Consider the following 12,956-nt stretch of genomic DNA (forward strand, 5'->3'; position numbering starts at 1 on the left):
ATTAATCTACTTAGATGGCTATAAATTTTTAACAAACCCAAAAATAATAAAATAACTTATGTAATTAACTATATTATAAAAATATAATAAGTCACACCTATGATATGTCTATATTTTGTCTCTCCTTAACATATATTTACCATGCATTTAACTAGGGTAACACATTGTTTTGCTTCATTTTCTAGTCTTTTCTATACATTTTGCATGTTTAGGTAGTTCTTGCATCATCCTTGCATACATTGTGCATTTTGGAGTGTTTCAGGTATTTAGGAGACGTTGGAAGCCATTCTCGTCCGAGCCATTGTCGTCCGAGCCATCTCCAAGAAGCGTCAACCGAGCCATCCGTTCGAGCCGTTCCACTCGAGTGGAATTTAGCTTTTGACGTCTTCATCAAAGTTGTAGGGAATTGAGTTATCTTTCCAACGCCGTTTATTTCAAGCCAATCGGAGGTGTGGTTCAAGATTTATCATCTTTTTAGTGAATGCGTATACACCACACTCGAGCCATGCTCCCCCGCCACGCACTCCAGCTTGTCTGATCGAGCCATGCTCCCCCGCCACGCGTTCCAGCTTGTCTGATCGAGCTATTCTCCCCCGCTACGCATTCCATTCGACGCGCACGGACTCGATCGCACATGACGGGAAGAAAGACGTTTGGTTTCACACGCTTCAGGAGATTACCAAACCGACGCTTTACCTTGTCGTTTTAAGTTTTAGGGCTTTCCATGTTGGACTACTATATTTACATTTTGTTAAGTCTTTGCTGAGGCGGATCTTTTATCTCATATTGTTTTTCTTCCCAGAAGGTTTTGAACCTAGCCACAAAAATACGTTCTGAGACTTGTATTCCGATATCGTGGAGATTCATTGAGATTTTGCATTTGATTCCTTCTACAAAGTTGTTCATCTTATATTTCTCTATCTTACTATGCTTGTTTCAATGTTTTCTATGTTTGCATCCTTGATGATGATTTTCGGATCTGAGTAGTGTAGTAGTTCTTGAGGATGGGATAGATTAGGTGGATGATCTTAGGATGTAGAGTGTTTAAGCTTTGATTTGTATGATTCCCTTCTGGACTAGAGTTAGAAATACTTGTTTCTCTCTGATCAATTGGAACTAGGTTTTAGACATTTCCGCACCCAAAAGGTGTTCGATGAAATGTCTGACCAACTAGTGCCAGAGACTTACGTTCCTAGCCTAAGAGATTAGTTGTCTAGGATGTTTGTTGACGTGAATGAACTTGTTTTTCATGCCATGCTTGATCGTGTTTCTCTAGCGAGAGCTAGGTTTGGAAGTAGTTGAGTTTGAGTAGCTTCTGTCAAGAGATTGGATTAGCTTAGTTGTGATGTTCATTGTTTAGGGATAGTTTGCTTGTGGTATGTTAAACACTCTATAGACTAGGATACTCCACCGACATCAATTACTCCCATCCTTAGGACTTCTTTCTTTCTGATTTTTATTACATTCCTGAGACTGTTTCGTTTCTTGATTTTTAGTTCATGCTTAGACTCGTCTCCGTTTTCATTCATTTTAGTTTCTCGTCATGCATTCTCGTTTCTAGTTCTGTGACTCATTTCCGTTTTTGTATTGTCATCATTCTAGGACTGTTAGACAAACACTCCATTTGAATTGGCTTGACTTGTGATTTCTTGATTGCATCTTAATTGTTAGTAAAGTTTCCCAACTGGATTGACATCTTAAGTATTACAACTGCATAAGGTTAATTGAACCTATTAGGAGACACAAAATCTTAGTATCAACCTAGTATATTCATGATATTACTGTGGCATTTAAGCCTTATTTGAGACTTCATATTTTCATAAAGTTTAATTTGTTCTCCATCTAAGTTTTGTACTTAAAACCTCTAATTAATGTGTTGGACATCATATGTGCATCATATTATATTATATGTATATTGAGGAGGTTATTACTGAGGAGGTGAAAGACCTTCTATATCAAAACTAATCTGGTCGGCCTCTCGTAACATCTAGCACCAAAGTTACTCTATAGTTTTGCCCATTCATCATATCTAAAAGGTATCCACTTATTACAAGTTAATGCTTCATGATAAGATTGGCTTTGAGGTAGTTGGCGTACACCAATTACAAATATTTCTACCGACAGAGAAACTAGAGATTAGCGATCTTTCTTTTGTTGATGACTGTATCTTTTAGTGTATTAAAACGGCGTCGCTTTTTTTTTGTAAATCAGATTTTTGTGTTTAAATAGTAAACCATCATTTTTTGGAAAGTTTTTTATAAATTTAAATGTTTTGTGTGAAGAATAATAAATCATAGTCTTTACAAAACTATCGATCTTTAAATTTACAAATATTAAAAGATTTGTTGGTAGTATAAGCTTAATTTACAGGTAAATTATGGGTTTGATTGGTAGGTAAAAAAAGATTAAAGAATACAAAAAAAAAAAGGAAACATATAATTTCATGGATGTAAGTGGGTCCAACTTTGACTTTACGTACTCTTACACCGATTAATACGTGCGTGTTAGATATGAGATCCCTTATTTTTTCATATGCCCCACCCCACGTCTGGTACGAAGAGTAACACAGGCGAAGAGCCATATATGAGTTCAATTATTTGTAAAGTTTCGATAATTGTATATCAATTATTATATCACTGAAATAATGAACAAGGAAGTGTAATCCACTCGTGCCTAATCAAACGCTATACTTCTTTCATATCTGCAAGAGTGTGAAAATAAGTGGAGACGACCAAAAAAAAGTATCTACAACTTACTCATTATAATCATCTATTCATCTTTTCGCCGGTGATTCTGGAGAGTTTTATTCTTCCTCTTATTCTTTGGTAGATTTATATATATGTAAGAAATGAAAATCGGTGGATCTTATTTTAGATTTGATTAAATTATGAGCTAGATGAACTCATAAAAATACAGTTGTACAGAGCATTAATTAACAATTGAAGCACACGATATTTTCTAATGCCATGCACATCATGCTTAAATTTACCCTCACCTCATATGCAGTCACAGTTAATGATACACTCACCCTGAAACCATATGCAGTCACATGAAATCTCGAGAAGTGTGAGAAGGTCTTCTTTTTTTACACTCGCATGAAATGTCATTACGTTTTGAAAACGAATAACTGTTTCTGCCTTTCTATGTTTTGCTAATACACATACAGATTGCGCAAAATGTTAAAAGTTTACCAACTTAGTATTCAAGAGTAGGATCAAGCTTAGTACAGAAGGAACCAACAACNCGTTTTTGTATTGTCATCATTCTAGGACTGTTAGACAAACACTCCATTTGAATTGGCTTGACTTGTGATTTCTTGATTGCATCTTAATTGTTAGTAAAGTTTCCCAACTGGATTGACATCTTAAGTATTACAACTGCATAAGGTTAATTGAACCTATTAGGAGACACAAAATCTTAGTATCAACCTAGTATATTCATGATATTACTGTGGCATTTAAGCCTTATTTGAGACTTCATATTTTCATAAAGTTTAATTTGTTCTCCATCTAAGTTTTGTACTTAAAACCTCTAATTAATGTGTTGGACATCATATGTGCATCATATTATATTATATGTATATTGAGGAGGTTATTACTGAGGAGGTGAAAGACCTTCTATATCAAAACTAATCTGGTCGGCCTCTCGTAACATCTAGCACCAAAGTTACTCTATAGTTTTGCCCATTCATCATATCTAAAAGGTATCCACTTATTACAAGTTAATGCTTCATGATAAGATTGGCTTTGAGGTAGTTGGCGTACACCAATTACAAATATTTCTACCGACAGAGAAACTAGAGATTAGCGATCTTTCTTTTGTTGATGACTGTATCTTTTAGTGTATTAAAACGGCGTCGCTTTTTTTTTGTAAATCAGATTTTTGTGTTTAAATAGTAAACCATCATTTTTTGGAAAGTTTTTTATAAATTTAAATGTTTTGTGTGAAGAATAATAAATCATAGTCTTTACAAAACTATCGATCTTTAAATTTACAAATATTAAAAGATTTGTTGGTAGTATAAGCTTAATTTACAGGTAAATTATGGGTTTGATTGGTAGGTAAAAAAAGATTAAAGAATACAAAAAAAAAAAGGAAACATATAATTTCATGGATGTAAGTGGGTCCAACTTTGACTTTACTCCATTTTACACCGATTTATACGTACGTGTAAGATATGTGAGATTATTTTTTCATATGCCCCACCCCACACGTCTGGTACGAAGAGTAAGAGCCATATATGAGTTCAATTATTTGTAAAGTTTCGATAATTGTATATAAATTATTGTTTATTATATCACTGAAATAATGAACAGGGAAGTGTAATCCACTCGTGCCTAAATCAAACGCTGTACTTCTTTCATATATGCATTATGCATATAGTGTGAAAATAAGTGCAGACGACCAAAAAAAAATATCTACAACTTCTCATTATAATCATCTTTTCGCCGGTGATTATGGAGAGAGTTTTATTCTTCCTCTTCTTACATAATTTTTATGGGATCTTATTTTAGGTTTGATTAAATTATGAGCTAGATGAACTCATGAAAATACAGTTGTACAGAGCATTAATTAACAACTGAAGCACTCGATATTTTCTAATGCCATGCACATCATGCTTAAATTTACCCTCACCTAATAGATATCGTTAATGAAACCATATGCAGTCACAGTTAATACACTCACCCTGAAACCATACGCAGTCACATGAAATCTGGACAAGTGTGAGAAGGTTTTTTTTTTTTTTACACTTGCATGAAGTCTCATTACGTTTTGAAAACCAATAACTGTTTCTGCCTTTCTATGTTTTGCTAATACACATACAGATTGCGCAAAATGTTAAAAGTTTACCAACTTAGTATTCAAGAGTAGGATCAAGCTTAGTACAGAAGGAACCAACAACTAACATATTCTTCAAACCTTTCAAACAGAAAGGGAGCTTTTTTGTTATTTACCATAAAACTCTTTGAAACAGAGCTTTATTCATATACATAAAAACAAAAGACCCTCTTTAAAGAAAGCAAAAAACCCCTAAAACATTTCTCCATCAACGTTGTCCATGTTGCTGTCTCATCACATACTCAGGATCAGTAGCTCCAGGTTCATGCGTCCTCACAGGCTCATCTCCAATCACAATGTTCTTAGTCGTTTGCGCAATCTCAGCTATAGTCTCGCCGATTGCCCCAAGCACTCCTCCCGCCCCAACTCCTCCTTCTTGGACATATCTCTCACTGCCTCTTCCTCCTCCGTATTCCTCTCCGACATCTCTCCTCGCTTCTCCGACCATTCCTTTTGTTCCATATCCGAAGACATCTTTCTCAGTCCTTCTTTCTCCTCCGTACTCCTCCCCAACATCTCTCCTCGCTTCTCCGGACATTCCTTTTGATCCATAACCGTATACATCTTTCTCACTCCCTCTTTCTTCTCCGTACTCTTCTCCAAAGCCTCTCCTTGCTTCTTTGACAAACCCTGGTCGCTTCTCTTCCTCACCTCCCTCAAAACAAATCCAAAACACACAGTTTATTGAGTTTCTTCTGAACCACGTAACAACATCATACAAAAACATGCTTAGAAAATATATAGCTTAACTAAAAGTTGTGCAATACCTGGTGCATCTCTTGGTCTCTGTGTTGAGCTTCTTCTTTCTTCTTTGCCGTATACCCAACCACCGTATCAGCAGCCACCGCAGCTTTTTCCTTAGTCAAATCCACTGCCTTAGATCCTACTTCCACCGCTTTATGCCCTGCGTACCCCACCACTCCTTCCACTGTACCAGCTACCGCTTTTGTTCCTTGCACCACTTTCTCTGTGGTGAAATGTGCCGCTGTCCAGCCAACCGTAGCCGCTTTCTCAGCTGCCACTCCGGCGTAATGTGCCGCTCCTTTTCCTCCTTCCACCGTTGCTTCTTTTACGTACCCAGCCGCTTCACCGGCTTTCTGAACAGTGTAATCTTTTGCTTTAGCTGTCATTGAAGCCGCCTCTTGTCCTTTTTGAGATGCAACGTTCCCAGCTACTTTCCCTTTCTCTGTCACGTACTCGGAAGCTTTCTGAGCGTTCTCAGCCGCAATGTCTTTAGCTTCAACTGCTTTCTGCAGAGTGTAGTCTTTTGCTCTGGCAGCCTGTTCAGCCGCCGTGTTTCCCGTTTCCCTTCCTTTCTCTGTCGCATACTCTGAAGCTCTCCGAGCTTTCTCAGCCGCCGTATCTTTAGCTTCACCAGCTTTCTCCATAGTGTAATCTTTAGCTCTCACAGCTTGTTCCTTTGCCTCCTGTCCTTTCTGAGCCGCCACTTGTCCAGTTTCCCTTCCTTTCTCCGTCACGTAACTGGAAGCTCTCTGAGTTTTCTCACTTGCAGCGCTTCCCGTTTTCTGAGCACCTTGTCCAACACTTTCTTTAGCTTGCCGTCCTTTCTCAGCCACTGTACCTGTTGCACTCCGACCACCACCACCGGTTGATTCTTGACGTTCACGCTCTTTCATCTCCTCACCTCCGGTAGCCAAAAGCTGAGCATGGCGTGCTTTCTCCCCATGAAAACCATGGACACCACTCTCTTTTTCTTCTCCTGCTCTGCCACGAGCTTCATGGCCGAAGACAGCTGCAGCTCCTCCACCACCACCAACAGGCTTAAAGTGAGAAACATGGACACCACTGTCCCTCCCTTTTCCCTCCATTTCATGACCTCCTCTGCTACGAGCTTCTTGCCCACCATGGCTCAAACCTTCCTTAGCCTTGTTATACCGTTCCTCTGCTGCTCGTATCGTATCCATTGACTTCTGCTGAGCATTGGCTCTATGTCCACGAATATCCTCTAGAGACGCCTTCTCATGCTCCTTCTTCTCATCCTTCTTCCCCGTCCCAGATTCACTGCTCATCACGAATTTCCCAACGGAGTGAGGCATTTGAGTCCTCTTCATCTTTGTATCCCCTTCTCCTTCATCAGAAACCGGCATGTTACTCCCCTTGTCTGAGAGTGACACGAACTGTGTCTCAGTACCACCACCTTCTGTTTGATGCTTATGCGTATCGGAATCTTTGCCTTGTTCGGCCATGGACTCGAAATGACTCGTCATCTTCGGGACTCTGTCTTTCTCCACCTTAACTTCTCTCTCCGTTACCTTGTTCTCCCTCCTTGCTTGCTCTGACGCCATTCTAAAACTTACGAACGAAACAGTTTTGCTTTGAAGATGAAAGACTTGATTATTCCTGATTTCGTTTTTGTTATTATCTCGGATGATTCTTATATCGATCTGTTTTAATTCCTGCTTTATAATCAAAGAACCGAAAAGACCAAGTTTGGGCGGTCATGAAGATTGGGGAAAGGTGTGTGACGTGTTGTATTCACTATTGACACGTGTAGAGAGGCCCGGTGACTCAGCTTGGTGGGAACTGGGAAGAGATCAGTTTCAATTTTTATTGAGCCAATAACTAATGTTTGGTTTCCTACACGTATCTTTCCGTACATGTACACGTGGAGACTTTCCGGACCAACCTCTGGGTTTTGCCTTATCTCACTTGCGACATCACAAGTGACCTTCTTCAGGCCCATTCATCTCTATTATTAGGCCCAAGTAGAGCGGTAATTTCGTTACCTCATTTTGCTAATTTATATGGGAAATTTCATTAATATCAACTTTGCTTGAGATGATTTCTTCTCTCACACAGTCAAGTGCGTTGGTATTATTTAACAGTCAAGAATCAGGAGACCACAATGAAAAGATAAACTAAAAATAATTGATTGTTGTTTTTAAAGTTAACTTAATACATTGATCAGAAAGAAAAAAACAAGAATTATTTAGGAAGAGAAAAGAGTAGAGTAAAAGAGCACGTTCCAAGTATCAGGCAAGCCAGGAAGACACCAATGGCTACAGTCATTACCAGGATGGTTCCCACTGAAAGCTGAAGGATGAGCATCTTTACGAAGCTGAGAGAGACCCGTTATGTCGAGCCAATGGACCGGTTTCCTCAATCTTCTCATCACTTTGTTTAGTACCACCCAAGCCATTGGTGTCCCTCCTGGATACCTCCTTNCTGCTTTATAATCAAAGAACCGAAAAGACCAAGTTTGGGCGGTCATGAAGATTGGGGAAAGGTGTGTGACGTGTTGTATTCACTATTGACACGTGTAGAGAGGCCCGGTGACTCAGCTTGGTGGGAACTGGGAAGAGATCAGTTTCAATTTTTATTGAGCCAATAACTAATGTTTGGTTTCCTACACGTATCTTTCCGTACATGTACACGTGGAGACTTTCCGGACCAACCTCTGGGTTTTGCCTTATCTCACTTGCGACATCACAAGTGACCTTCTTCAGGCCCATTCATCTCTATTATTAGGCCCAAGTAGAGCGGTAATTTCGTTACCTCATTTTGCTAATTTATATGGGAAATTTCATTAATATCAACTTTGCTTGAGATGATTTCTTCTCTCACACAGTCAAGTGCGTTGGTATTATTTAACAGTCAAGAATCAGGAGACCACAATGAAAAGATAAACTAAAAATAATTGATTGTTGTTTTTAAAGTTAACTTAATACATTGATCAGAAAGAAAAAAACAAGAATTATTTAGGAAGAGAAAAGAGTAGAGTAAAAGAGCACGTTCCAAGTATCAGGCAAGCCAGGAAGACACCAATGGCTACAGTCATTACCAGGATGGTTCCCACTGAAAGCTGAAGGATGAGCATCTTTACGAAGCTGAGAGAGACCCGTTATGTCGAGCCAATGGACCGGTTTCCTCAATCTTCTCATCACTTTGTTTAGTACCACCCAAGCCATTGGTGTCCCTCCTGGATACCTCCTTCCGTAGAATGGCTGCGTCTGACTCCTACATGAGTTCATTGGCTCTCCCCAATCCTTTCCCCTACAAAAAAATATCCAACGCAATTAAGTAAAGTAATGCCTATAAATGTCAAGGATTAACACAACAACTTACTCAATTTGACATTAATAAATAGACTTATTAAAAAATATGATTAGATTGATGAAAGTGTATTTACTCGTAATGAGTCGGCGACACGCCGTTGAAGAAGACTTTGGTCTTAGAAGGATCGACGTAAGCATTAACCCATCGAGCCCAAGTGGTCATTCCTTTGTAAAAAGCAATGAGCCGGTTCATGTCTTTGTACAATCTATTTCCATCTTCCATGTAGTCCCACCTGCCAAAAACATCCACACGTACACGTCATCAAATTATTCAAAGTCAAAACTACTAAAAAAAAGACAGAGCCAAAGAAAAGAAAAGAAACAACGTACGGCTGGATGTGCTCGGTGTGAGTCCACCAATGCCACGAGTTAAAAATCAAAACGTCCATGCCTCTCCACATGTTGCCTTGCTTAATGGAATTTAGCTTAAGCACTCTCCCAACTTTTTCCACATTCAGATCTACTAAGAACTGTGTTCTGTAAAGCATCAACGTCACTCCGTATTCCTGTGTCAGGTACCATGACAAAAAAAGAACCAAATTTAGTTCACTGGATAATGGAGTATATATAATTTACGTACATGTGTATATTTTAACTGGCCATGTGCTTTTTTATCTCAAAATATCATTTAGGGAAAAAAAAAAAACGAATCTCTTTTTGCGTGGCTCATGATCATAAAGGTTATAAACATGACATGATATTCCGGGAGATTCTCTTTTTTGGGAAATAGGCCACTAATCACGTTCATCTCTTAAATGCTCTCTCATTCTCTTGTCCTAATACTATTTTTCTACTACAACATTTAATAAAACTATATTATTGCTAAGCAATTATCTTTACATCAAATCAAATGAGACAAACCAAAAGACACTTTATCCCTTTTTTTCTTAATTAACTTTTTATCATATTTAATACCACTAGATCATTAAACGTTAACAAAAGGGGTAAATAAAGACTTTTTACCACACTTTTCCACATTAAAAAGCTACTACAATGTAAAATCATAACTCAATAAATATCTACTTGTTCTAAGTGGAATACTAAAAGCTTTTTTAATTAAATAAAAAAAAAGATCCATAGATGAAAGAACACAAACCTCGAAGGTAAGTGAAGCGAGACCCTTTTGGCGAAGAAGAGTGTAACGAGTGTTAGGAACCCAAGCATGAATCAGACAAGAAAGAGACTGCCACATGTTTGTGCTCAGTGAATCTCCAACGAACATTATCTTCTTCCCTCTCATCCTCCTCAAGAAATACAACCCATTGAATCTGTAAACCATTAAAAAAGAATCATTTTTTTTTATCTCAATTCTAGATCGGCAAGAAAAGAATAATTAAAGAAAAAAAAAACATTTCCAGCTGGTTTTCAAGACCGAACGTTACTTAAAACGTTAAAGAAATACTACTATTTACTCTAGTCAAGAGAACTTTGGTTTGAGCTTCGGATTCGGTTTTCAAACCTTTTTGGAGAGTGAAATTATGGGATTTCCAATACATTATTATTGCTCCAACAAAAAGTTTCAAATTTTGAATCCAAAAAGGCAGAAAAAAAAAAAAGAGAGAACACTACTACTCCTACTACTACAACTACACTATCACTATCGAACTTTGAAATATCAATTGAATAGCTTGAAGTTAACTTTCTTACCAATATGCTTAAATATCTCTGCATATAGCATTAAAAACCCAACAAACAGAACACTTCAAATTTCCAGCTTTCCATATTTATTATTGGGATTTTTTAAAAAATAAAAAAGATTTTGCTTCACAATAGAACAGAGAACAAAAAGATGGGTTCACCATGTGCAATTTATTATTCAGTCGAATTAATGAGAAAAAGAAAAAGAAAAAAAAACAGAGCATTGTTCTTGAATCAAAAAGACGGGAATTAAAGAATGTGTAAGGAAGATAAGGAAAGAGAGAAGAAGAAGAAGAAGGACCTGGGGAGAGAGCAAGAAGATGGTTGCCATCGATACTTAAGATAAGCATTGTCAGGACGACCATACTTCTTACAGTTGAACTGAGGATCTATGAATGGGCACTTGTAAGGATCATAAAGTGGGTACTTCACATCATAAACCCAGTTCCCTCTGAACCAATTGCATCTCCCAGAAGCTAGCTCTCTTCTTACTACTTCTTCTCCATTGTTGCTGCTTGTGTTGTTGTTGATGTAAGCAGAGACGGTGGAGAGACAGAGGAAGAAGAAGAAGAAGAAAAAAGAAGGGTTTCCTCGGGAAGTGAAACCCATTCTCTTTGATCTGAGATTCTCTGTTTTTTTATTTTTTTTTACTGGTGAGAGCGAGATTGGTTGTGGGAAAAGAGGTGGCTTGGACTGGTTTGTTAAATAATACTGTAGTTTGCAAGAACACAAAAAAAGAGAGATAGAGAAAGAGAGTGAGATTGTTCACATCACATGGGAAGGGGGAAAACAAGAAACAAGATCCTTTTTATGTCTTTATTCGATTTCTAATATGTAGTCTTTTTTTATTTTAAAACAAAAATTTGGTACTAGGTATTTCTCTTTTTATTTACCAGTTGTAATATATTTTTTACTTCTTTAATTTATCTCAATAGTAAGAAAATCTTGAAATCTGCAAATATGCTGAAACCAAAACTTAAAAACCAACTTTGTTCATTAGTTGGTAGAAAATTATTGAGAATTTTATTTTAAGTTATGTTATATTTTATTTTATTTTATGTTATATATATTGAAAATAATCTAAAAGTTCTTTTGAGAAAAAACAAAATTTCACCTTTCAATTAGTATAAAAAATTGTTCCTAACTAATTCAACAAAATGATCAAATTATTTATTTTGTTTTTTTTTTAGTACTTTTCTGTTTTTTGTATATAGTAATCATTGTTACTCATCAAGTAGAAATTTATTCCATCCGTATAAGTCAGATTTTGTGTTTAAATAGTAAACCATCATTTATTGGGAAGTTTTTTATAAACACAAATATTTTGTGTGAAAAATAATAATTCATAGTCTTTACAAAACTATCGATCTTTAAAAATTTACAAATATTAAAAGATTTGTTGGTAGTATAAGCTTAATTTATAGGTAAACTATGGGTTTTATTTGAAATAAAGTATAGAGATATTTTGTGTACTTGCCAGCTAATAAATATACTTTTCGAACATAGATTTATTATTACCAAAGAATAAAAAGGATGTGAAAAAGAACTCATAAAAGTTGGATTGGTAGGTCAAGATTAAAGAAAACAAAAAGGAAAAATATAATTTCATGGATGTAAGTGGGTCCAACTTTGACTTTACTCCGTTTGACACCGATTTATACGTACGTGTAAGATATGAGATTATTTTTTCATATGCCCCACCCCACGTCTAGTACGAAGAGTAACACAGGCTAATATGAGCCATATATGAGTTCAATTATTTGTAAACATTTCGATAATTGTATATAAATTATTGTTTTTTTTTTCTCAACATAAATTATTGTTGTTATCACTGAAATAATGAACTACAGGAAAGTGTAATCCACTCGTGCCTAATCAAACGCTATACTTCTTTCATATATGCCAGAAAACCTTTTAACAAAAAAAAAAAAGAGTGTGAAAATAAGTGGAGACGACCAAAAAAAGTATCTACAACTTCTCATTATAATCATCTTTTCGCCGGTGATTATGGAGAGAGTTTATTGTTCCTCTTCTTCTTTGGTAGATTTATATGTAAGAAATGAAAATCGGTGGATCTATTTTAGATTTGGTTAAGTTATGAGACGTGTTGAAAATGAAAACTGCAAAAGGGTAAAATAATTCGAGATATTATTTTCAAAGTGTGGTCATATATAGTCAGATGAACTCATGAAAATACACTTGTATATATAGAGCACCAAGCACTAACAATTCTAATGCGATGCACATAAGGCACAAATTTACCCGATACTAGTGTCAATATCATATACTACGAAATGTGTAACTTAGAGATCTCGCCAGTTGTTTTAGATCATCTTGTTTTTTTCATCAAATAGCAGGTGAGTAGCATGCATGAACCACACAAATTTGGTCATAAGTCACAAT

At 36.6% G+C, this 12,956-nt stretch overlaps 2 protein-coding genes across 4 annotated transcripts; both read right to left on the reverse strand.

Annotated features, from left to right (window-relative positions):
• LOC104793181 (seed biotin-containing protein SBP65-like) lies at positions 4,837–7,252 on the reverse strand. 2 transcript variants are annotated; one of them, XM_010519479.2, is made up of 2 exons: positions 5,607–7,251; positions 4,837–5,494 (listed from the first exon to the last, which is right to left on the reverse strand). In XM_010519479.2, the coding sequence occupies exons 1-2, from the start codon at positions 7,143–7,145 to the stop codon at positions 5,048–5,050; spliced, it is 1,986 nt and encodes a 661-aa protein (XP_010517781.1). In that variant the 5' UTR covers positions 7,146–7,251; the 3' UTR covers positions 4,837–5,047. The 2 variants fall into 2 exon arrangements, with proteins under 2 accessions (XP_010517781.1, XP_010517782.1); XM_010519480.2 differs by having other exon boundaries at positions 4,838–5,490; positions 5,607–7,252.
• Positions 7,696–11,345, reverse strand: LOC104793182 (protein trichome birefringence-like 39). 2 transcript variants are annotated; one of them, XM_010519483.2, is made up of 6 exons: positions 10,855–11,345; positions 10,012–10,183; positions 9,246–9,421; positions 8,990–9,148; positions 8,788–8,853; positions 7,696–8,018 (listed from the first exon to the last, which is right to left on the reverse strand). In XM_010519483.2, exons 1-6 carry the CDS (start codon positions 11,160–11,162, stop codon positions 7,790–7,792), a joined length of 1,110 nt encoding a protein of 369 aa, XP_010517785.1. In that variant the 5' UTR covers positions 11,163–11,345; the 3' UTR covers positions 7,696–7,789. The 2 variants fall into 2 exon arrangements, with proteins under 2 accessions (XP_010517785.1, XP_010517784.1); XM_010519482.2 differs by lacking the exon at positions 7,696–8,018 and having other exon boundaries at positions 8,465–8,853.

The sequence above is a fragment of the Camelina sativa genome, chromosome 6, assembly GCF_000633955.1.
Source record: "Camelina sativa cultivar DH55 chromosome 6, Cs, whole genome shotgun sequence".
NCBI lineage: Eukaryota > Viridiplantae > Streptophyta > Magnoliopsida > Brassicales > Brassicaceae > Camelina > Camelina sativa.

Coding starts and splice junctions, on each gene's coding strand:
- LOC104793182 (XM_010519483.2), bottom strand. CDS start 11,162: ATGGGTTTCACTTCCCGAGGAAACCCTTCTTTTTTCTTCTTCTTCTTC. Junction 10,184..10,854: donor TCTTCTTGCTCTCTCCCCAG/GTCCTTCTTCTT, acceptor AATGGTTTACAG/ATTCAATGGGTTGTATTTCT. Junction 8,854..8,989: donor GTGTCGCCGACTCATTACGA/GTAAATACACTT, acceptor ATTTTTTTGTAG/GGGAAAGGATTGGGGAGAGC.
- LOC104793181 (XM_010519479.2), bottom strand. CDS start 7,145: ATGGCGTCAGAGCAAGCAAGGAGGGAGAACAAGGTAACGGAGAGAGAA. Junction 5,495..5,606: donor GAGACCAAGAGATGCACCAG/GTATTGCACAAC, acceptor ATTTGTTTTGAG/GGAGGTGAGGAAGAGAAGCG.